Source organism: Chinchilla lanigera, unplaced genomic scaffold, assembly GCF_000276665.1.
Source record: "Chinchilla lanigera isolate Chin_1 unplaced genomic scaffold, ChiLan1.0 scaffold00005, whole genome shotgun sequence".
NCBI classification, from domain to species: Eukaryota; Metazoa; Chordata; class Mammalia; order Rodentia; family Chinchillidae; genus Chinchilla; species Chinchilla lanigera.
The window spans coordinates 11,484,722-11,507,574 of NW_004955406.1; the positions used below are offsets into that span (position 1 = coordinate 11,484,722).

Consider the following 22,853-nt stretch of genomic DNA (forward strand, 5'->3'; position numbering starts at 1 on the left):
AAGATACCAATATACACTACTATGAAACTGTTCTATATTTTAACACATACACTAAAATACATGGAGATTCCCAGGAATTAAGCCACTATGTATATCTAAGAAAAGCCATTCTTTCATTTTCTCAGAGGTTCATAATTTTGGAAGATCTCATTAGAAGTGATAAAGCCATTTTTAGCTGCTCTATCAAAGTGACCCTGAGTAGAGGGAAACATAACTGAATATGTCATTGTGCCTTCTGATTTGATAATACTCCAGCATTAATTGACATAATTAAATGCATCATAATATTACACATTACTTTGTAATTCCTACTTCATGCTATGTGCATACACTAAGTGATTTTAGTTATATATGTAAATAGAATGTATTACCCATAGATTCCTTTTTAGGACAATGAAGGAAGCTCTATATGTATTTGTTTGAGAAAGAAAGCCCTGAATGTCTAGAACTGAGACTTAATGGCCTGACTGAATGGGGTCCTGTCCAGGAGGTCTTGGGTTTCTCTAGGAATATCACTTAGTTTCCCAAGTAAAGATAAGCGGTGAAGTCAGTAACCTAAAAGCAAATGTTAGAATGCTAAGTGACAACACAAATTTCAAGGGATAGATTTTCACTGTAGGTCTAGTAATTAGCTGGAGGGTAGGAAAAAGGAAAAGATCAATACCTAGAAGTGCTATGGAGTTCTAAAAATAATCTCTTTTAATCACCGTCAGCAATATAGAAAGATAATGCTAACCTTGGTGTACAAATAGGTGGGTGCTGAAGGCACCAATCCTACTTGCCCAACTGCATCTTTCTTGGACTAACACATTCTATACTATGCTTAAGAGACTTTCTAAAACAATGGCAATGGAATACAGTCTTTATTTCAAACATAAAACTGACATTAGTGGAACAAAACTGATTTGTGGAACATCTAATCTTAGAGTTACTTTCTTCTAAAAAGCAATGCCATCAACTAAAAATCATGATTTAAAAAGACCTGCTATTTTAAAAGAAATTCTATTTACAAAAATCTGTCTAGGCTAGTGTTCCAAGGACTATACACACTTTTGTGCATTCATCTGGCAAATATTTTTGCAGCACTTACTATATGTTAAGCAGATACAATCCTTGGTGGTGGCAGCGAGGATTTCATGGCATTTGAGGAGAAGAGCATAAATATAATCTAAGGAAACTGTCCGGAAGGTCTAGGCTGACATGTGTTCTGAAAACAAGGTATATTTTCTGATGCACAGTGCAATGTAATCTATGGAAGAATTTCCAGGAGAAGAAGAAATAAGAAGTGAAGGTTTGATAGACACTTACTAGGAAGACAGAAGAAGTAGGAATCCTTCAGATAGAAGAACACCTTTGGCCAATTCTCTTCTAGTGGTGGGATCTGCAGTTTTCAGAAACCGAGAATGGCCAATGGCTGGAAGGCAGAAAACTGCAGGATGATAAAGTAGCCAGACCATGCAAAACTAAAACACAAATGTGAAAACGGGGTGGTCAGAGTACCTATCTACAAATAGCAAGTGGCTGTAAGCTCTGCGGTGACCATGCAAATGCCCACTGCTCTACAAGAAACCAACAGTTTGGATATCAACTGATCTAACGAAACTCTCATAGTAAAACAAAAAAGAAAATGTACAAGAACAATCACGTCACCTACTTCCAAATACTTAGAGCACAACAGTGCTAATCATTTTAGCCCTCATTTTCCAGGGATTCATGTGGTACAGTTGGTTTATACAAAATAAGTATAGCTCTCAAAATACCAGTCAAATAATTTTATGATTTGGCAGGGAACATCACATCCTAGATGAACACGAAAGAAATGTAATTCCTGGTTTTTATTAAGTCTATGGAGTCAGTCTGTAAGTGATTCAAGATCTAAAGCTTTTTTTGTTTTTAATTCTGAAATTCACCTTAAGCACGTTTACAGTTGAAAATGAGCACACTTGCAGGGATTCATGAACCAACTCAATAAAACAATGAAATATGAGAGTATGGCTTTAAAACAGCTATACAGAGAAAGTCAATACTCCATTTTTGTTTGAAGAAACTGATGATTAAATGTTGCTTAAAACATGAATCAATTAAATTCCTCTAGGAAGTTATGGGAACACAGATGGTTAATCCAATTCATTTTCATTAATGTAACACGGTATACACTTTTGAGGATGCTATATCATGTGACACACAGTATATCCCTCTTCTAGATTAAAGTTTACGGTATGTCAACTACCTCCCTAAGTACAGATTACTCAAACTATAAAGCATGCCTGTGAAACCTAATCCTGAAAAGTGTAAATTTAGACTTCTAATTCCTTCTACCCTTTCTGGTTTTTTCTTCTTCTTCTTTCTAATTGGATTAGAACTGTTTAATTACACAGGGGCGTGGAAATTTTTTCCCCGTCCTATTTTTTATTTTTTCTTCAACTGAATTTCTAATAGGTTTCACTTCCAAGGTTTAGTTTTCCTCTCAGAATTTTGTTTCCTGAGTATGAAATAAAAAACTGAACCATTTTTCTAACTGTTCAACTTACGGTTGTGCATGGATATTTTTACAAACCCATTTGTATATGGCACTGATCTTTCAATGCACTAAAGAAAACTATGGAGTTTGTCTCAACTACTTGCTTATTCCCAAACCCCCAACAGTCTATCCCTCCCCACTCAACCCATAAACCCCCCATGCCATATAAAGAGTATATTTTAAGAATCAGAAGCTACATATTTAACCAACTGTAAATATTATATACTGCCTACGAAAAGACTTCACTCTCTGAACTTAATGATAGTCAATAACCCTAAATAAACTATGAAGATTTTTGTTTTTAAATATGCACTAGGATATACTGTATTTAGTAACTATGTGGTTTCACTAGGTTTTAATTCCTCAGTAAACAGGAATTGGGCCCTCAGGATTGTGGTTTTTGAAATTAGGGTGTGTTTAGATTTGGAGACTGCCCCAAATTCATTCACATCTACAAGGGAAAGCTCACTGCCAAACATATGCAATCAGGGGAGAAAAAAGATTACATTCTAAATACGGTTTGTATAACAAATACTTCCATCTGTTTCACAGAGATCAAATAGAACTACTTTAAAACAGTCCAATGACATTTAAGCATCTGGCAAAAAGAAAGCATGTATTTATGGGAAAAGATTCAGGTTAACAGTATTTTTTTTTTTCGGTCCTCAAGGATAAGTAGTGGAAAGCTAAATAAGATTATTCCTTTTATATTTAATAACAAAAATTTAATTTAAACATTAGTTTTTTTCTACATAAAATTTACACATCTTCTCAAATGCCATTATTCAACTAACGCAAATTCAAGATTGTGTTCAGACACCTTTCAAACACTATTTCAAAACTGATACTAAAAATTAGAGTTATAAGAAAACAATAAAGTTAGATATTTCTAGAAAGGATTTAACCCAGGTCTAAGAACATGCACACTGATTTTTGTCTCTGGAGACACATTCATAGCAATAAGACGCATGCATGCAAAGTCACACGTTACATGTGACTCACATGCTGGATAAGACTGTAACTTGCAAAACCTCAACCTTTTCTACAGTCTGTGCTAGTTACTACTTCTCACCTGTCAATTTAACTTCTGGAACCCACTCTGAGATAACAGACTGGACAGGCTCAGCATTTCCTCCTTTACAGGAAGCAAAGAAGTATCGTCAGTAGGAAGCACTAGACGGGCTTAGGAAGAAGAGAACCCTTCCTCCAGCTCTGTTGGGCTGCTTTGCCTTTTCTCCATTCTGCTACATTGCTGCTGCATACGACATCTGAGTGTGCTCTGTGCACCTGAATCAGCGATGGCTCACTTGTGCCCTGACAGGACCCTGTCAACAGGGATACTGTAAACTTCCGGCTGCATGTCCACTGTCACATCTTGACTCATGTATGCTTGATCACCAGGTGTAGGTGATTTGCTGCAGAGGAGTTTGTTTCCTGCTCACTCAAAGGGCACTGACCAGTGATGGCCCAGGGAGGCCAGTGGGCACAACCCTACCTTGCCCAGTGAGATACACATGCCAATCTAGAGAGTGGATCCCCTTCCAACTTCCTCCATCCTTGGGCGTGCTCGCTCAGCTCTAGGGTGCCATGAGAGTCATCTTTACGTTCTTATATTCTCTCATCACAGGGTAATGATTCATTCTGATGAACTAACCTGTTTGTATTACCTGCTCATTCTCTCCCACAGCTGTGTCCATACTGACAGGCTACTTAATACATACAACCTCCTGCTCCATATTCTATCTTCAAGCTACTAGACTCCTACATCTACAAATTCATCTGGATGGATGAACAGATACCACAGCCAAACAGAACCACAACAGGATTCTAACCTCCACATCCTTCACCAAACCACTGTCACCTGTAAGCTAATACAGGTAATGTATTAACTGTAATGTAATTATTAATTATAATGTAATATATTAACTGTAATGGCCTAATTAAAAATCTTGGGATCACTGGTGATTCCTCTTTTGTTCTCACAGTCCATACCTAAACTATCTAATCCCATTTGCTTTCTCTTCTACCATCTGACTTCTCAACACCTCTATTGTTTCCACAGAGATGTAAGTGAAACCATTATCATCTTTTAACTTCTAAAGGTCACTGACCTATCACCAGGTCTTCCAGTAGTCCATTCTCCAGCATCACAGCTTTCTTTCTGAAATGTGAGTCCTCAAGCCAAACCCCACATTAATTTTCTGGTTTCCCCAAAACAAAAGGCAAAATAGTATAAAGGCCTACAAGGCCTAGAAGAGCTGGTCTTACCAATATATGTCTAATGACCCCCAACTTATTCCCCTCCCTCATACCAGGACAGTTATGTGAGCCGTCATGCTTTTCCACATTTCCACAGCGCCTGTCTCCTAGATTTCCAAATGGCTTCTCTTCATCATTTCCTGCAGTATCTAGGTCCAACGGGCATCTTTTAAATAATGATAACATTTAAAATTGTACTCTCAACCCTGGGTATCTTCCATTTCCCTTACACTGACTGTTTTCCAAATAACACCCATTACTTTAAAACTACAAATGTATCTATTCTAGAAAACCTAACATTGTATGATTTGAAAATAATTATACTGGCTTCTCTTACTGCTGGATCCTATTCAATTATTAGAATAATTATCCTGTGACATTTACACATAACATTTTTAAAGAAGGAAGATTACTTAAAAGGGATATGAATTTAATTATTTAGTTATAAATAAAAGAATAACTGTGTTATCAACTGTGAAACAGATATATATACATAGACAGTATACCATAGATATGTTTCCATGAGTCTGGGTTTATTTCAACTGCTTTATAGTAGCACTTTCCAGACTACATAATACTATTGTTTTATTAATAATTTTATAGAAGGAAGGAGTTAGTTAACAATACCCTGCACTTTAAGATTGCCTTTTAATTAGGAATATATTGTGGCTCTGAGCAGCTTGTTTTTTCACTTTAATATTTTCCCCAATGTACTTGACTATGCAACAGGTTTTTTACTACAGTCTATAAAAATAATAGTGTTTCACCAAACACAATTTGGAAAACACAATACTGAAGGACATGTGTTTTAAAAAAATAATTAAATTTCTTTTTTAGTAAAACCCAGATTGTATATAGGAGAAAAACTGTGTTTCCCCCAAATAAGTCCTAATTAGAAAATAATCAGCCTTGGAAACTAGAGACAAAAAAATGCCAGCCTCAGTCAGGCTACCCTTGCCTTACCTGCTGTCACTGTTCTCTTGCTCAGTGGCTAGTCAGATCACAGAGGTGCAAAGAAGAGGCGGGCTGTCACAGTTGTAACTCTCCATGTTTCAAGTCCCTGACTGTCTGGTTGAAATGACTGCTAGAAGATTCAAAGGGGTACAATTCTCTTTTATCCACCATTCATTATTCCTCTTCCCACTTTTTGGGAGCTGAACACTAAAGACTAGGAACTTACAAATGACTGCATATATGCAAAAAATTTGACCATGATCAACACATTCCTGGGGAAAGGTACAGGTTCAGTAAAGACTTTAAATTCACATCACAGGCTGACTCTTGGCACAAAGACAATCTATCATCATCATCACCATCATCATCATCATCATCATCATCAAAAGCTAGTAAACCCCATGGAAAGGGCTTCAGTGGGAAATGATAAGTCAACAGAAACAGTCAACAGTCCCTAAAAAAGATCTAACATAGATATACTAGTCAAAACCTTTAAAACAACTATCTGAAATGCACTTAAACAACTAAAGAAAGATCTAGAGAAAAAGATGCCTGTTCACAATGGCAATACCAGTAAAGAGAAAGAAAACCTTTTAAAAAGGATCCAGAAAGAAATTACGGAGGAAAAAAAAAATATATATATATATATATATAGTAATGGAAATGAAAAATTCAGCAGAGGGATTCAAAGACAGATTGGAGTAGGCAGAAGAAAGTAGGCTTGAACTTGGAAGACAAGACAATGGAAAGCATCAAGTCAGAGAAACAGAAAAAGACTGGAAAAAAATTTGAAAAGAGCCTGAGACACCTGTGGGACCCGATCAAGACAATCAAACATGCATTGTGGGAGTACCAGAGGGAGAAAGAGGTATAAAAAACCATTAGGAAAGTGGCTTAAAACATTTTAAATTCAATAAAAAATGTGAAGGCAAACGTCTAAGATATTTGACAAACTCCAAGAGGAATCCAAGGAGAACCACACTAAAACATATTATGCTAAAATGTTTGAAAGAGGGTAACAGAGAGAATTTTGGCAGCAGCAAGAAAGAAGCAATTTGATACAAACAAGGGATCAGCACATGCTCACCAGAAACCTGGAAGGTGAGAAATAGTATTAAAACATAGAAATAAATAAAAATTGTTAAAGGTCAGTGAAGAATCCTATATATATCCAGTAAGACTATCCCTGAAAAGTGAGGAACTAATTATGACATGCACAGATATACAAAAGCTTCAGGAGTTCACTACTACTGGGCAGCTCTAAAAGAGATGTTCAAGAAATCTCGCAGGATGAGCTGAAAGGACACTAGATAGGAATATGAAATTGTATGAAGAAGGTTGGGCGTGGTGGCACATGCCTGTAATCCCAGCACTCCAGAGCTGAGGCAGGAGGATCGCTGCAAGTTTGAGACCAGCCTGGATTACAAAGGAGCTCAAGGTTAGCCTGCACTGCATAGTGAGACCCTGTGTCAACAAGACAAAAAAAAAAATGAAATGAAGATTTGAGCAGCTCAGCCATTTTAACCATCAGAACCAGCTTTTCTCAGCAGATGAAGACAAAGCAGATTCTCTTTGTGACCATTAAACACCAAAGTCCCCAAAGATCATCCGAAGCAGGAAAACCTAGCTTCAGAACACAAAAGACTCAGTTATTTTCTGGGAAGGATGAAGGACACATTCTTTCCCCTTTACTTATTTTTCTGGTTTCCTTAAGTCAAAAAAAGAATAAGAAAAACAAATATCTTTAACCATATGGAAAATATTATTCTACATGACTACTGCATAATGGTAATATGATCTAGTTTTTATTTTCACTGTGTTTATATTTATATTCATATATAGCACAGAGAAGTACAAAAAAGAGGTCAACATTTTATGTGAAAAAAATTATTTGAAACTTTAACAGCTTCAAACTATTTATCAATTTTCATAATTCTTCTAGTTTAGGTTGATTTGCCCAATAGCTGCACCCAGATATCAGACAATTCTGAAGGGACTCATGTGTTGAACCTATTAATATTTCTGGCAGTCTGTGTTAAAACAGTTTCTCTACAATGAATGATTACAGGTATAATTTGTGGATTGTATATAATATGAACGTTTTATTAATGGTGCCTAACTGCCCAGCTGCCCTTCCTCTTTTCCTTCCTTCCCTACTTATTTTGCAGTATTAAGGATTGAACCCAGAGCCTTCACACTGAGCTATATGTGCAGCCCTTCTTATGTTTTTGTTCTGAGACAAGGTCTCCCTAAATTGTTAAGTTGCTCAGGCTAGTTCCACACATATGATCCTCCTGCCTCAGCCTCCCACAGTAGTGGGATTACAGGCATGCACTATTACACTTGGCTCAAGATTGCTTTTCAATTAGGGTGTACCAATTTACAGCAACACGGCATTTAAAAGTTAGTGGCTTTTTTTTTCACATGCCTATCAGCATTTGATACCATCATGCTTTTTGATTGGAAATGAAAACATAATTCATTGACATTTTCTTTTAATTTTGTTTACTATAAAGAAGATACATTTTTCACATGTTTACTAAACAAATAAGCGTACTTTTCTTTGAATTGTCTTTTTATATCTTTTATACTTTTTTTGAGTTCTTGATAAATGTACGAAGTTTTACAAATTCTGCATACTAATTTTTTGAAGGGTCCATGTAGTACAAATTTTTGATGCAGCTTCTGGTTTATCTTTTAAATTTGTCCATGTGTGTATTTAGGCTTGAACACAAATTATTTAATTTGTAATAAAAGATGTATCAATATCTTAAAAGGCAAGGAATTTCAAAATGTAGAACTATTAAAAACTGACCTACAAAGAATTGTAAAAGACAATTATTATAATTTAAAAATAACTATTTTTCACTGGATAGGTTTAATAAAACAATAAAGATGACAAAAAAAAGGGTCAGTGAAAGTATCCAATGTCCAGGTGAAAGAAAAAAATTAAATATCAAATGAACAGAATTTTAAGTATCTATGGTAAAATATCAAAGGTTTAAGGTAACCTTATTGGGTCACAAGGACAGAATTGGGGGAATAGGGTAGAAATAATATTTGAAGGCTGAAAAATTAAAAATTGAATAATTCCCAAAAGTGAAAACAATCATACAGAGTTAGGAAGTCAATCAAGTTCAATATTAAGAAAACCACACCGAGACATATAAAAAAAACTGACTAAAATGAGACAAACAGAAAATCATAAAATCATGCAGAAGAAGGGAAATGACCCTTTCCATAGGGAATAATAACGATGGCAGACTTTCATCAGAAGCAATGTAGACCACAGGTAAATGGAACTTCTTTACTATGTCAAAATTTAAAAGTTATCAGCCCAGATTTCTATATCCAACAAAAAATGCTCTCCAATAATAAAGATGAAATACAGACATCTAAGAATACAGAAAAAAAAAATTAACCATGGGAAATACTAGAGTCCAAAAATTATTTAAAATACATTCCCAGGATGAAGGGAAACGATACAGAAGAAAAAGTTTATCTTAAAGAACAAAGAAAGAGCTTTAGAAATGGAAAAAAGGTAAGTGACCATAAAAAGTAGCAATACTGAACTGGGCACAGCATGTAGAAAGTACTTCATTTTTATATGGATTTTAAGAACAAAAATGGCAGCAATGCATTACAGAATTGTAAGTGTATATGTAAGTTACCCATGTGTCAACTAAAACATTAAGTATACCATAGTAGACAGTTTCTACGATGCATGAGGCTCTGGGCTCAACCTCTAGTACCACTGAAACATAAAAATAGTAGGCTATAGGTGTAGCTCAGTGGTAGAGCATGTGCTTAGTATGTGCGAGGCCTTCAATTCAATCCCCAGCCTCATATACCCTTCACAAAAGGTTAGACACAAATGTTACAATTTCTAGAACACCCCTCAAGAATTGTCCTGTCATCCTGACTTTGCTGAGAAGCCCTTCACATTGTGAGCAATCTTGGCAGCTGCTCTTAATTGGGAATCATTCCATCCACATCCAACATACAAAGATGGTGGTCACTAAGATGTTGAACAAGTCTCTCCAATTGATCAATGTAGGCTTTAACTTGTTATGAAAAATGAAAAGTACATGATGAGGTAGAAGAAGACTCTGAATATGACTGGACAGGGCAAAGAGAGACTGCTCATCTTTATCAACAACTGGCCAGTTTTGAGGAATTCTGAAAGAGTATTATACTGTGTTGGCCAACACTGTCCCCACCTATCACAGTAGCAATACTGAACTGGGCACAGCATGTAGAAAGGACTACAGATTATGCACCATGGCCATCTTTGATCCTGGTCATTTTGATAACATTAGAAGCATATCAGAGGGCTGGCATGTAGAGTACTTAGCATGTACAAGGACCTGGGTTCAATCCCCAGTTCTGGGGAATAAAAAGCTTTGAGAAGGGAGTACTGAAAAGGTGGCTATGCTCAAAGGATGTTATACACATGTATAAATATGCCAAAATGAAACCCATTATTCTGTATAACTATTATGTACGAACAAAAAAAATTTTTTAACGTAGCGTGTCAGAATAGACCAGTGAAAAGTAAACTATGCAAAATAATTGCAATAAAGCTTACCAGAGCTCACATAAATCAATACACTCAAAAAAAACATGCAAATAATCCAAAATGAAGCAGAAAGTGATAACCAGAGAAACTAAAAGGTGAGTAAGAGCAACAAAAGAACACCTAAATCCAACCATAACAGCAGTTACATTAAATGTTGACAACTGAAATACACAAGAAGGAAGAGATTAAGAGAGTACATAAAAAGACAACCAGATATATACTGCCTACATATGATGTAATTTAAACATAAAGACACAGTAAGCTAAAGGTACACAGAATAAGAAAAACTTTGTAATCAGTATCATAAACCTAGAAGTGATATTTAAATATCAGTTAAACTTCAGAAAAAGAGTATTATGAGAATAAAGAAAAAACATTTCGGGGGCTGGGGATATAGCTCAGTGGCATAAGTGCCTGCCTGGCAAGGTTCTGAATTCGATCCCGGTACCTCAAAACTAAAAAAACAAAACAAAACAAAAAAAAAAATTTCATAATGACAAAAGCAACATATAATAGAAAAGCAAAACCATTCTATATATGCCTAGTATGAAAGTTTCAGAATATATTGAAAGGAATTGAAAGAAAATTCAAGGGAAAACAGAAAATTCCATAATCACTTTCATATATCCTAAAATCACTAGTTAAATCTAGCCACTGTCTGCTCCTGCATCTCTCCTCTGGCCCATTTTTACTTTATTTATACTAATCTTCTCCCCATATTTGCTGACTCCTCTTCCCTGCCTCTTAATATTGGCACAGACCTTTCTCTCGACTTAGAACACTTCCACTTTCTCCTGGCCCAACTCCCAATTTTATGTGAAATGTCCCTTCTTCACAGATGATTTTCCTATTGACTGTATTCTTACCATAGCTGCAGTTGCATGTTTCCATCTCTTCCTGTGCTCTGAGTGTGTACGCTTGACTGATAGAAAAACAACATTTACTAGCTTCTCAAAAACTCTTAGATATCAAAGGACTGAGGCTACGACTACCTAGCACAAATCTTAGCACAGTGCCTGCTGTAGTTAGCATTGCATAAATATTGTTCAATAAAGAGACATCTCTCCCCGCTTTCTTTTCCTCCATCCTTCCTCCTTCCTCACTACCTCTCTCTTCTTGGTGTGAGCAATACCTGAATGCATTTGTGTAAAGAAGGGCTGGAGGTCTTTGGTGGGAACATAAGATAGTCCCAAGGTAATCACATGACTTTTTGGATAAGAGAAGGTAGCAATCATAAATGGAGAGTGTAGGTTAGGCAGCTTGTCTTCACACAGTCATGAGTTAGCTATCTGGGAGAATGCATGGAAAGAGTTTGAGTCACCTGCCATCAGGTTGCTCTACTGTGTCCAGCTCTTATTTCAAAGAACTCATTAATTTGTTCATTCATTCTTTCATTCATCAACAATCATTTAATATATATTAAATAGTTTAGAGAAAACATAAATCTATTATAATTACATTGCGTTGCTGGACTTCCTTTACACAGTACAGTACAAATGAAAAGAAACACCTAGAATCTCAATCCCTCTTTATGGTAATAGCAACCACAGTGATTTCATGTAGCTGGAGCCAGAACTTTTGCTGACCCTTGTAGGATTTCGGGTGGCACAGGAAGGATAAGATATGTGAACCCATATTCATGTTCTATGGTAAGGAAACTGCAGCTTGTTTTAAGCTAGCTGTCTTGGTTACTTTTCTCTCATCACTGAGACAAAATACCTGATGCCCAAAATTAAGGAAGGAAAGGTTTATTTAACTCACAGTTTGTGGAGGTTTCAGTCCATACTCAGCTGGCTCCAAGGCAGAGTGGCAGATGGCAGAGGGCAACAGTTCATGGCAGGGGAAGACAGCAAAAGCAGCAAGAGCCAAAAGGTAGGAGTGGCAAGCAGCCTCTTTCCCTCCCTTACATTGTATGCAAGCTATCCACCCCAGGGCAGATGCAGCACTCACACCCATGAATCAATCACAAACTCTAAAGGCCTGCCCCATGACTGCATGAGGTTTTGGCGGGACATCCTGAACCAAACCATAACACTAGCTATTATATAATAAAATTTAAGGGATTCTATTTTAATGGCTATTAGATAGTAGTTGAGAATTTACATATGAAAGATAGAAGCATCAAGTTTAACAACAATAAAATCAGAATCACAAACTGAACCTGCGGCAACTAACATACTACACTAAGTGCTTCTGTGCTTCTCAAATTCTTATGTTGAAATGTTATTGCTAATGTGACAGTATTGGGGTAGGAACTTTGAAAAGTGATTAGGATAAGAAGTCCAAGTCCTAATGAATGGGATTAAAATCCTTCTACAAGAACCCAGAGAGCTCCCTTGCCCCTTCTACCATGTAAAGTTACAGCAAGAGCATAACTATCTATGAACCAGGAAGCTGGCCCCTACCGGACACAAATTTCCCAGCACCTTGATCTTGAACCTCTAAACCTCTAGGATTGTAAGAAATCTGTTATTTACAAATCACCTAGTCTTGGCATTTCTGCTAGTTTTTTGGTTTTTTCTTTTCTTTCTTTTTGGTACATGACTTCACGCTTGCCAGGTGGGCGCTATGCCGCTGAACTATACCCCTGGCCCTATTTCTGCTACGGGAACTCAAACAGATTGGTTCTGTTTTCATAGAGTAGAACTACAAGAATTTAAACATAGTGAGGGCAACAAGATGGACAAATAGGAGAAGCCAGTCCGCACTACCATCACAGAAAGTTCAATTAGCAGCAAAACACAAACAAGAAAGCCTTGCTGAACGATCCCAAAATTGAGAACAACCCTGAGTTACTAGGGCAGTGTATAGAATGAGGAAAGAGAAACACTCTCATTTCAACTTTATCACTTTGTTCCCTCCCCCAAGTCAACACCCACACAGATAGGATTCCCTGGGACAACAGTTTCTGCAAAGGGAAAACAGAACCAGAGGTAAACATTCAGTTTCCCTAGCATTCCAAGATGTTTTGGAAGAATCCTACTCTGGTCTCACCTTATAGGGAATGCAAAGGGAAACGGCACAGGCAGACAACCTGGGGTCACATACAAACAAAGCAAGGAGCCAGAACCCACAGCAACGAGCAAGTAGATCTTGGCAGTAGTTCTGTTTATCCACCAGTAATAGCACCAATCAAACACCAGCTAAAAGTATAGCTCTGCAAAGCTGAGCTGGTTGCTCACAGAAGTTTTATCTGGCTTGAATCCTTAGATGGATAGCATCCTTGATCAGCCATGAACCGTAACTCAGGGCTTCACCCAAGGAAGATTACTACTGCTGCAGGGAAGTACAGCAAAGAGTAGGGGCTTACTCCATCATATTTGGGAGTTGAGCAAGTGCCCAGTCAATACTCAAAATGCACCCCAAAGCTCCACTGAGTCATGGAAGCAAACTTCAGCTATCCACTTCTACTGAACATAACAGCTGATCCCATCCATGCTGATCAGGGACTCCACTTGACATCAGGGCCACTCACATAAGACCGTCCAACTGCCAAACTCAGTCATGTGACGTAGCTGGGAAGTGTATACCTGGCCTGATCCAAAATGACTGCAATGTGCATCCCGCAGCTGCCCAACCTGAACTCAGAGCAAAGGAAGTAATATAGAGACCTAGAAACCTGAAAGCAACCTCTACCCACCCACAGTCACTACCAGCTTTACCACCTAGAATCACAAGCTAGATTAAATAGTGAAGGTCTACCCCTGTCAAAGAACAGCCTTGTAAAAGCTGTGGAAGGTGGCCAGCTACCTCCTCAAGTGCACAAGCACCAACGCAAGGACACAAAGACTTAGGAAAACATGACACCTCTGAAAGAAACTAACCAAAGGTAGATCCACGAAATGACAAAGAATTCAGAATACTTTCCTTAAAATTCAGTGAACTATAATTCTTTTATATATAGATAAAAAAATCAAATTCGATTTGGAAACAAGGTGCAAACTCACAAAAAATGTTTGACAAAGAAATAGGAACAGTAATATTGAAAAGGAAATCCTAGAGACAAAGAGCATAAGAACCAAACTATAAAACACTATAGGAAGCTGTAACAGTGGGTGTGATCAAGTTGAAGAATCAGTGACAAAACATTTGTAATTATCCAATGAAAGGAGAAAAAGAAAAATAAAGAATGAAGAAAGCCTCCAGGGTTATGGGATACCATCAAAACACCTAACCAGTGCACAGCAAGAATTTAAGAGGGGAACAAATAAGGGCCAGAAACCATATTTAAGGGAATAATGACTGAAAACTCAACCTAATTTGAGGAAAGATGCCAACATCCATGTGTGAGAAGTGCAAAGCTCTCCAATCAGTTTCAAGAAAAGCTCCCATATACACAAAATAATTTATCAGAAATCAAAGTCAATGAAAAAATTCTTAACACAGCAACAAACAAGAAACCTGTACATCTAAAAGCATCTCCATATGACAATCAGTAAATTACTGACAGCCCATATGGAAAAATATATGACATTGACAAACACAAGGTAAGGAAGCTCACCATTAGATCTGCCCGATAGGAATTGTCACAAGGAGTTCTGTAAGTTGAAACAAAAGACACTAATAACATAATCATGCATAAGCATGAAACTCAATAGTGCAAGTAGTACAGAGCCATAACCAGAACATTCTAAGACTGTAATGATGGTATGTGAAGCAATTTTATCCAAGCATAAGAATTAAAAGATAAAACTGTAATAACAAAACAGTTAACAAAAGCATCAAGGGATATATATTACAAAGTGATATAAATTCTGACATTAAATACATAAAATGTGGAAGGGGATACATCTGCTAAGGGGTTAATAGCCAAACATAAGGAATTTAAGTGACCCTATGGAAAAAAATTAAAAACCCAATTAAAAAAATGGGCAAGAGACAGTTCTCAAAAGAAGACATACAAATAGCCACAGACATATTAAAACTGTTTAACATCACTAATCATTAGAGAAATGTAAATTAAAACCACAATGTGCTATCACCTCACATCAGCCAGAATGGCTATGAATAGGAGGAGGAAAAACAATATATGTCAGTGAGTATGTGGAGAAAAGGGAAACTCTGTATACCATCAGTGCAAATAAAAGTGTGTACAGCCATTACAGAGTACTATATGGATGTTCCTCAAAAAGCTAAAAATACAACTACCATATGACCCAGCAGTCCCACTTCTGAGTATTTATAGAAAAAGATGTGAAATAGGTATATAGAAGAGATACCTGTACTCTCCAGCTCCCTGCAGCACTGTTTACAGTAACCAAGTTAACAGAATCAACAAAGGTATCCATAACGTGGTATATACACAATGAACACTATTCAGTCTTAAAAGCCAAAGAAAATTTATCGTTTGCAACAACACTGATGGAACTGGGATGTACTATGCTTGGTGAAATAAACCAGGCACAGAAAGACAAATACATCAAGTTTTCACAGTGAAATTCAAAACAGCATAATGTAGAATAGCAATTATGAGAAACTGGCTGGTGGTGATAGGGAGATGATGATCAGAAGGTGCAAAGCCTCAATTAAATAGCAATAAGCCTTTTTAAGAGATATATTGCACAATATGGTAAATATAGTAAATATACTGTGCATTTCAAAATTGCTAAGAGACTAGATTTCAATGTTCTTACCACAAACAATAAATAACTGAGATGGTGAACATATGAATTAGCTTGCTTCAATTACTCTACTGCATCCTCTAATTAGCAATCATTACACTTGACTCATGAGTCATAACATGACTTTGTACCATATAAATACATATAATCTACAATATTTAAATCTTTAAAATATTGTGAAGAACGATTTTTAAAAAGATATAAATTCTAGGTAGCTACATAGTTTTTCCTGCATCAGAAATTTTTTGTGAAATTAACTTACTCTGAAAGACGAAAAACCATCAAAATATTTATCATTATTGAACATAATTGCATGAAGTACTTTATATTTTTTCTGAGCATATTTCTATACATTAATATATGAGGTTTAAATAAGACTGTTATTTACCTGTGTGTGTGTGTGTGTGTGTGTGTGTGTGTAACACACACATTATGCAATCACAAGCACATCTACATGCACATGTAATATATGCAAAGGATAAATACACACATCCCAACATCTTAGCTCATTATGAAAAAAGTCCCTTCCCTTGGTATTTCCTCACTTCTTATATATGGCCCTTGTAACAGTTAAGCTAGGTGGTTAACTTGATTGGCCTAAGAGCTGCCCAGGGCATTGGTAATGCATACTTCTGGGTATGTCTGAGTGGTTGATCCAGTTGTGACCTTGGGAATTACATCTGGTCACTGGCTCATCCCTCTCTCCTATTCCCCTTCCCTGCTTCTGACCACCAGGAAGTAAACAGCTTTGCTTCACCATGCTGTTTCTGCCTTGGAGCCACCAATAATGGATTGAATCCTGTGCAGATGTGAGCCTAACTAAACCCTTCCTCCATTAAATTGCATGTGTCTTGTATTTTGTAGCAGCAAAGAGGAGGCTGATGAATACCACCTTCTTGGCTGGCAGAGGGTTAGTATGTAAGAGTCAAGAGAAATGGAAACTTTACAATCAAATAGTTATGTTTTTAATATTTATTGCACTTGGACACTAATACACTAAATACATGACTGATTTTTCCAGGTTTTTCTATCATATAATGAGAATTATGTGATAAATCACTCAAACTTTCCTCTCAGTTCTTGTTCATTAATTGATCTCATTAAATGCTTATGTTCACTGTGCTATCTGGATAACAACTCTCAGACAGATTCTGTATGATGCACTGTGAGAAATAACTTCTCTTACAAAGATCTCAAGGTGACAAGGGAGACCACAAATGCATATGTTTTAAGGGGATCTAATTCAAGAGTTGACAAATAGGTCACACACACAGTTGTCAAAGGAATAGTCAAAGAAGACAGCATTCACCCTCCACACCATGTGCACCCCCCAGAGCCAGGAATTCTTTGACTGGAGACAGAAAAGCCAAGAACTAACTAAAACCATGTCCCTGAGAGCATACAAGCTTATACACTAGGCAGATCATGGGTAAGAGAAGAAATTAAAAAAAGAACTCCAAGGTTACCTTACAGACAAAACAGGACTACACTGAAACTCTTTCCTACATATAATAGTTCCTCAGAAAAGTACAAATCAAAGCCACAGTGAGATAAGCTTCACATTTCTGAGGGTGGTTATTGCGAACAAGACAAGAGATAAGTGTTGACAAATATGTGGAGGAAAGACAAAGCATGTATATTGTTGGTGGGAATGTACTCAGGTACAGTCATGATGGAAAACAGTGCAGAGGTTACTCAAGCAAACTAAAAACAGAATTTCCACGTGGTCCACCAATACGGCTTCTGGGTATAGGCACAAAGCAAGTGAAATCATTATATAGAGATGTATTTGCAACATGATATTCACTGAATCATTATACGCAACAGCCAAGATATGGAAACAATCTAAGTGCTTATTGATAAATGAATGATAAAGAAACTGTGGTACATATACACACCATGAAATATTATCCAGTCATAAAAAAGGAAATCTTGACAACTGTAACAACAGGCATGAAGTTAGAGAACATTAGGCTAAGTGAAATAAGCCAGATACAAAAAGATAAGAAATCATAAAGTACTGAACCCAGAAGCAGCTATATGATGGTAGCTGTCTAAAGATGAGAAGTCAGGGAAGGAAGGAGATGTTGATCAAGAAGTACAAACTTTCAAACTTTTAGTTGTAGCATGAATAAGTTCTGGAGATCTAATGTACAGAATGAGTGGCAATGGATATGTTCACTGGATTATAGCAATGATCATACTATATCTGTAGATCAAATCAGCAGGCTATACATCTTGAATACATTCAGTTTTTATTTGTGAATTATATATTTTAAAATTTATGAGTGAGTGTGTAAGTACATAGCACCATGCTTGACCCAAATTAACTCCCCCATAAGCATTATTATTTCAAAAGAGGAAACATGAGTGACCTCACAAACAACATATTCTGAATCACAGCCTCTAAAACCATGAGCATACACATTTGTCCAATGTTTTCCTAGAAAGTGTTGTTATAAATCCCTCCTCATGTAAATTCAAAGTACCTAGATCAAATTTCCTTAGAGGATATTAAAACAATCAGCCTACATGTGTATACAGACATGTATTGTGTACGTATTTTATACTCACACATAAAATTCCTTCTATTACTCACATTCTCATAGAGAGCTTGAAGGGTCTCCAGGTCAACCACAGAATTGTCCAAGTTCACAACAGCTGTGGAGGGGAAAAAAGACAAAAAATTTTTAATTGCCACAAGCCACCTGTGAAAAGATGTTGGGCCATCCTAGTAATGTTCATGACCCAGCAGTGGAGGGTATAGGGACTCTAACTTCAATACTTCCACTGCCCCACTCCAAAGACCATGTGCCAGAAATTTCAATGGGCTTGGTGTCAAATACTAAAGCTTTCATTTGCTCCACAAGTGCTAAATCCCGTGAATATAGCCCAGTCAAAGGTCAGAGAGAGGCTGTAAATCTGTTGTTCACTGCTCGACTGAATGAATTTGAAAAATCTCTGTTTACTACCAGAAAAATAGGCAAATCATTCCAAAACTGCTGCATGCTAGTTTTATACAGGTACTGATAAATATTTACACTTCCCTATATATCTAAAACACCTGCCAAAGGTTAAATCTAATCACTAAACTGACAGAATCAGGATACAAAGGATACATACATCTCTTATTATAATTCCATGAAGAGTAATAATCAACAGAAAATTCATTAATAATGATATCAAGATTAGCACACACACAAAAAAAAATAAATAAAAAAATAAAAAAATAAAAAAAATAAAAGGGGCTGGGGATTTAGCTCAGCGGCAAAGCGCCTGCCTGGCAAGCGCAAGGTCGTGAGTTCGGTTCCCGGTACCGGAGAAAAACCAAAAAAAAAATAAAAAATAAAATAAAATAAAAGATTAGCACAGATTCAACCTAATAAATGAATCCTTAAAATAGAAACTACCCAAAGTTAAATAAGGAAGAAGTGGAACAGATCATCAGAAACCAGGAATATGTTCTTTACATGCAATTGTTGGCCAGGAAATGTTATGTTGTATTTTGGAGTAGGTGCATTTTGTTATAAAGTCAGACATAGGTTAACTGAAATCATTCCACATTTCACACATGCGTTTTGGCCAGAAACAAGGTAAATTTGCCTAGATGGATCTGTGCCAAGTAGCCAGGAAAGGACACTCTTCCGGATTAAAGATTTCTAGAAGAAAACACACAATGTAGACAATTACAAATTGGGTATATTTATTTTGATTACTGAGGCATTTTACCAATTCTCTTTTCTGAAAGCTTAAAGTATATGAGACATTTTCTGGTTGACTCTGGCAAACTCCCAACAAGAATTAAGGAAAAAAGTGAGAAATGGAAGCCAAAGATGGATGAAAAATCTAACCAAGGTAATTTAGCATTTCTGGGAACAGAGCCCAGATTCATCAACAAATAGTACTCAAGTTGAATATGATACTTCCACCCTAATAATAATTCATTACCTCAATTTCAAAAAAGAGATCTCAAGTATAAATTAAGAATCCGATTAAGATTCTTAGGCACATTTTCTTATTCCTCAAACCATGATAGGTAAACACAACACAAAGGATGTTCCAAAGGATGAAAAGCGTAATACGACTAAATTTGGCCATATTTGAAAAATTAACTACAAGACACTATAATTTTTGCTAAAATAATATGTAACAAAAACTAAAAAAAAAAAAAAAAGTAAAGATAGCAAATTCACAAATGGATAGAATTACTACCTATAGATTTATGAACTGTCTCACTCTTAACAAAAACTTAGCGAATACACAAGTTTGGAATTCATCAGCTCAGTAATAATCCCGTAATTCTCTACATTCCTTAGGTGATAAAGTGACAGATTAACAGAAAACTATGAAGGAAACTCTCACAGTCAACTTAGTGTAAGATTTCATCCTAAGAACAACGCAAAGAAACAAAGAAGTCATTCATACTCAAGCAAAGTTCATAAAAGACACATCTGTCCTTTGGTTGTATCCCGCATTTGTGCTTTCCTGCTGCCAAGAGGTGAGTGGCTTTTCTCCACCATGCTCTTCCCCATGATATTCTGCTTCCCCCAAGGCCCAGAAACCATGAGGCCAGGACACTATGGACTCTAAAACCATACACCAAATAATTTTTTTCCACCTTTCACTGACTTCAAGTACTTTGTCATGGTAACGAAAAGCTGATTAACACAACCATGTTGTTACAGAATGAAGGATAAGATAGTCCATTCTGGAGCTCAAATAGTTGACGTCATCTAAAATATAAAAATTGAAAACACAAAGTCCAAACAGAAACAAAAACTCTCCTTTTGAATTTTACAGTACTGCATGACATAAAATGAATTACAGAAAAACCAGTTAAACAAACAGGACCCATGGTAGGAAATAAGTCTCATACTGGACATGTGACACCATACACAGCAGTTGCACCTAAGTGTCCAGTGCCTGCCACTTGGGCCTTGCTGTTGCCATGTGCTCCTTCCTCTCTGCCTTCTTCAACACCAGAGAAATAGGACACGTGTCTTTTTCTAATTTGCAGGAATATTACATCACCAAAGAGCAGAAATCAAAGCAACACGTCTGAGTGAATGACTGCATGATAAAAAGAATCCTGTCTATGTGCTTTCAAAGAATAGCACAGAACAGATAGGGATATCTTTTAAGAACTTACCTTAACATACATTGATTCAACACAAAACATTAGTAATCAAATTTGCAAATCTTTTACATATTTTAGAAGCCGGATAAAGTAGGTGACTTTATTATCGTAATTCAACATGATATGATTTCTCTCATTGAGTACATTGTTTGAAGCCATGAATCACATTAGTGCCTGCCTTTCTCCAGCTTTGATAATTTTTACTTGGGTACCTACTGGGTAGGACAGGATAGCCACTTCCATGTTGTACTCAATGGTCTCTCCCCTTCCCCAGCCTTGCACACTTATCTCAGTCAGCGTGAACTTCTGAGACTTAATTCTTCCCATGTGATCTGCTACAGTGTAAGCAGACACCCCCAAATAGAAAATCCTATTGTATTTATTATCAGCGTATTAGTAAACCCATTCTTGCTCAGCAAGTTACATTAAAGCTTAGGGGTTTAACAAGCACATATTTATTATATCATAGTTTCTGTGAGTTAGGAAACCAGATGCACATTAGCTGGATACCTCTCCCTCAGTGTCTCCAATAAAACTGCAATCACTGTGTTGGCTTGAGCTATGTCTTGAAGGCTCTGGAGGGGGACCCAGTTCCAAACTCCTTCCCTAGGTACTGGCAGGATTCAGTTCCTCATGCTGAGGACCTCAGCACCTCATTCCTATTGGCTGGAAGTTTGTCTCAGTTTCTTGCCAGGATGAGTTCCTCTACAGCTGGCACTGCATGAGAGGGAAAGGGCACACAGAGAGAGCCTCCCTCTTTTGGTAGCCTAACTTTGGAGGTGACAAACCAACACCTCCGTTATGTTTTATTCACTGGGAGTCACAAGGTCCAGCCTGGGACTGCCCAAGAGCATCAAGAGGTGGGACCTTTTGGGGGCCACCTGAGAGGCTCCCTACCACACCACATTGCCAACCCATGGCTGTCTGTCCAGGGACTTCACGTCCCAACTTGTGAATCTCTATTTGTATTTCTCTTTACCCTGCATTTGTTTCATTAATGTGAATGTTTTTACTTTCCTACAAGGCTCAAACTTGACAGAAGACACAAGGAAACATCTCAGCACAGAGGAAAGAAGAAACATAATAGTAGAAAACCTGGCTCCTCATACAGACCTAGCCTATCAAGTCAGCCAAACCTCTAATTGCTACAGATAGAGATGATATAAGATAAAATAGAGTCATCGAGGCATATCAGATAACACAGACACAGAACTCTATTAGAATTGCATGACCATGGTGGATTCCTCACTGTGTTCCTCACTATATCCAGAAAAGTCTCACCCATAAAATGCTCAGGAAAACATTTTTGTTGTTTTGGAAAGGATGAAGTAGACTGAGGTTAGTAATTGTTCCCAATGAGCACTTTGATATTACTGGCCAAGCTGACCATTCCAGGAGTTCACTCTGGTTATCCTTTCATAAGCAACTAACTTGCCATGAGCTGTCACCAGTGACTGAAAACAACACAAAGAGAGTACTCAGCCGAGTCACACTGCCACCTAACAAGCAGCACTGGAAAGCAGTGAGAAACAGCAGGCATTGAAGTCACCTGGCTCCAGGACTCACCTGCATAATATATAGGTTCTCAGTTTTCTCATCTGCAAAATGGACCCAAGAAGAGCTCATACTCTAAGGGATCGCACAGAAAATTATGTAATGCAAGCAAAGCCAGGCACGGTGGTATGTGGCTATAGTGCCAGCACTCAGGAGGCTGAGGCAGAAGAATGACTTGATCCAGGAATTTAGACTAGCCTGGACAACATAGCCAAAACCTATCTATAA

The 22,853-nt window shown here is 37.1% G+C and overlaps 1 protein-coding gene across 1 annotated transcript in view; it reads right to left on the reverse strand.

Annotated features, from left to right (window-relative positions):
* Positions 1-22,853, reverse strand: part of Fmn2 (formin 2) — a 307,518-nt gene that overhangs the window by 126,137 nt on the left and 158,528 nt on the right. Inside the window, exon 10 of the mRNA XM_005375457.1 lies at positions 18,534-18,595. Coding sequence (XP_005375514.1) covers positions 18,534-18,595 — 62 coding nt within the window. The remainder of the gene's footprint in view (positions 1-18,533; positions 18,596-22,853) is intronic.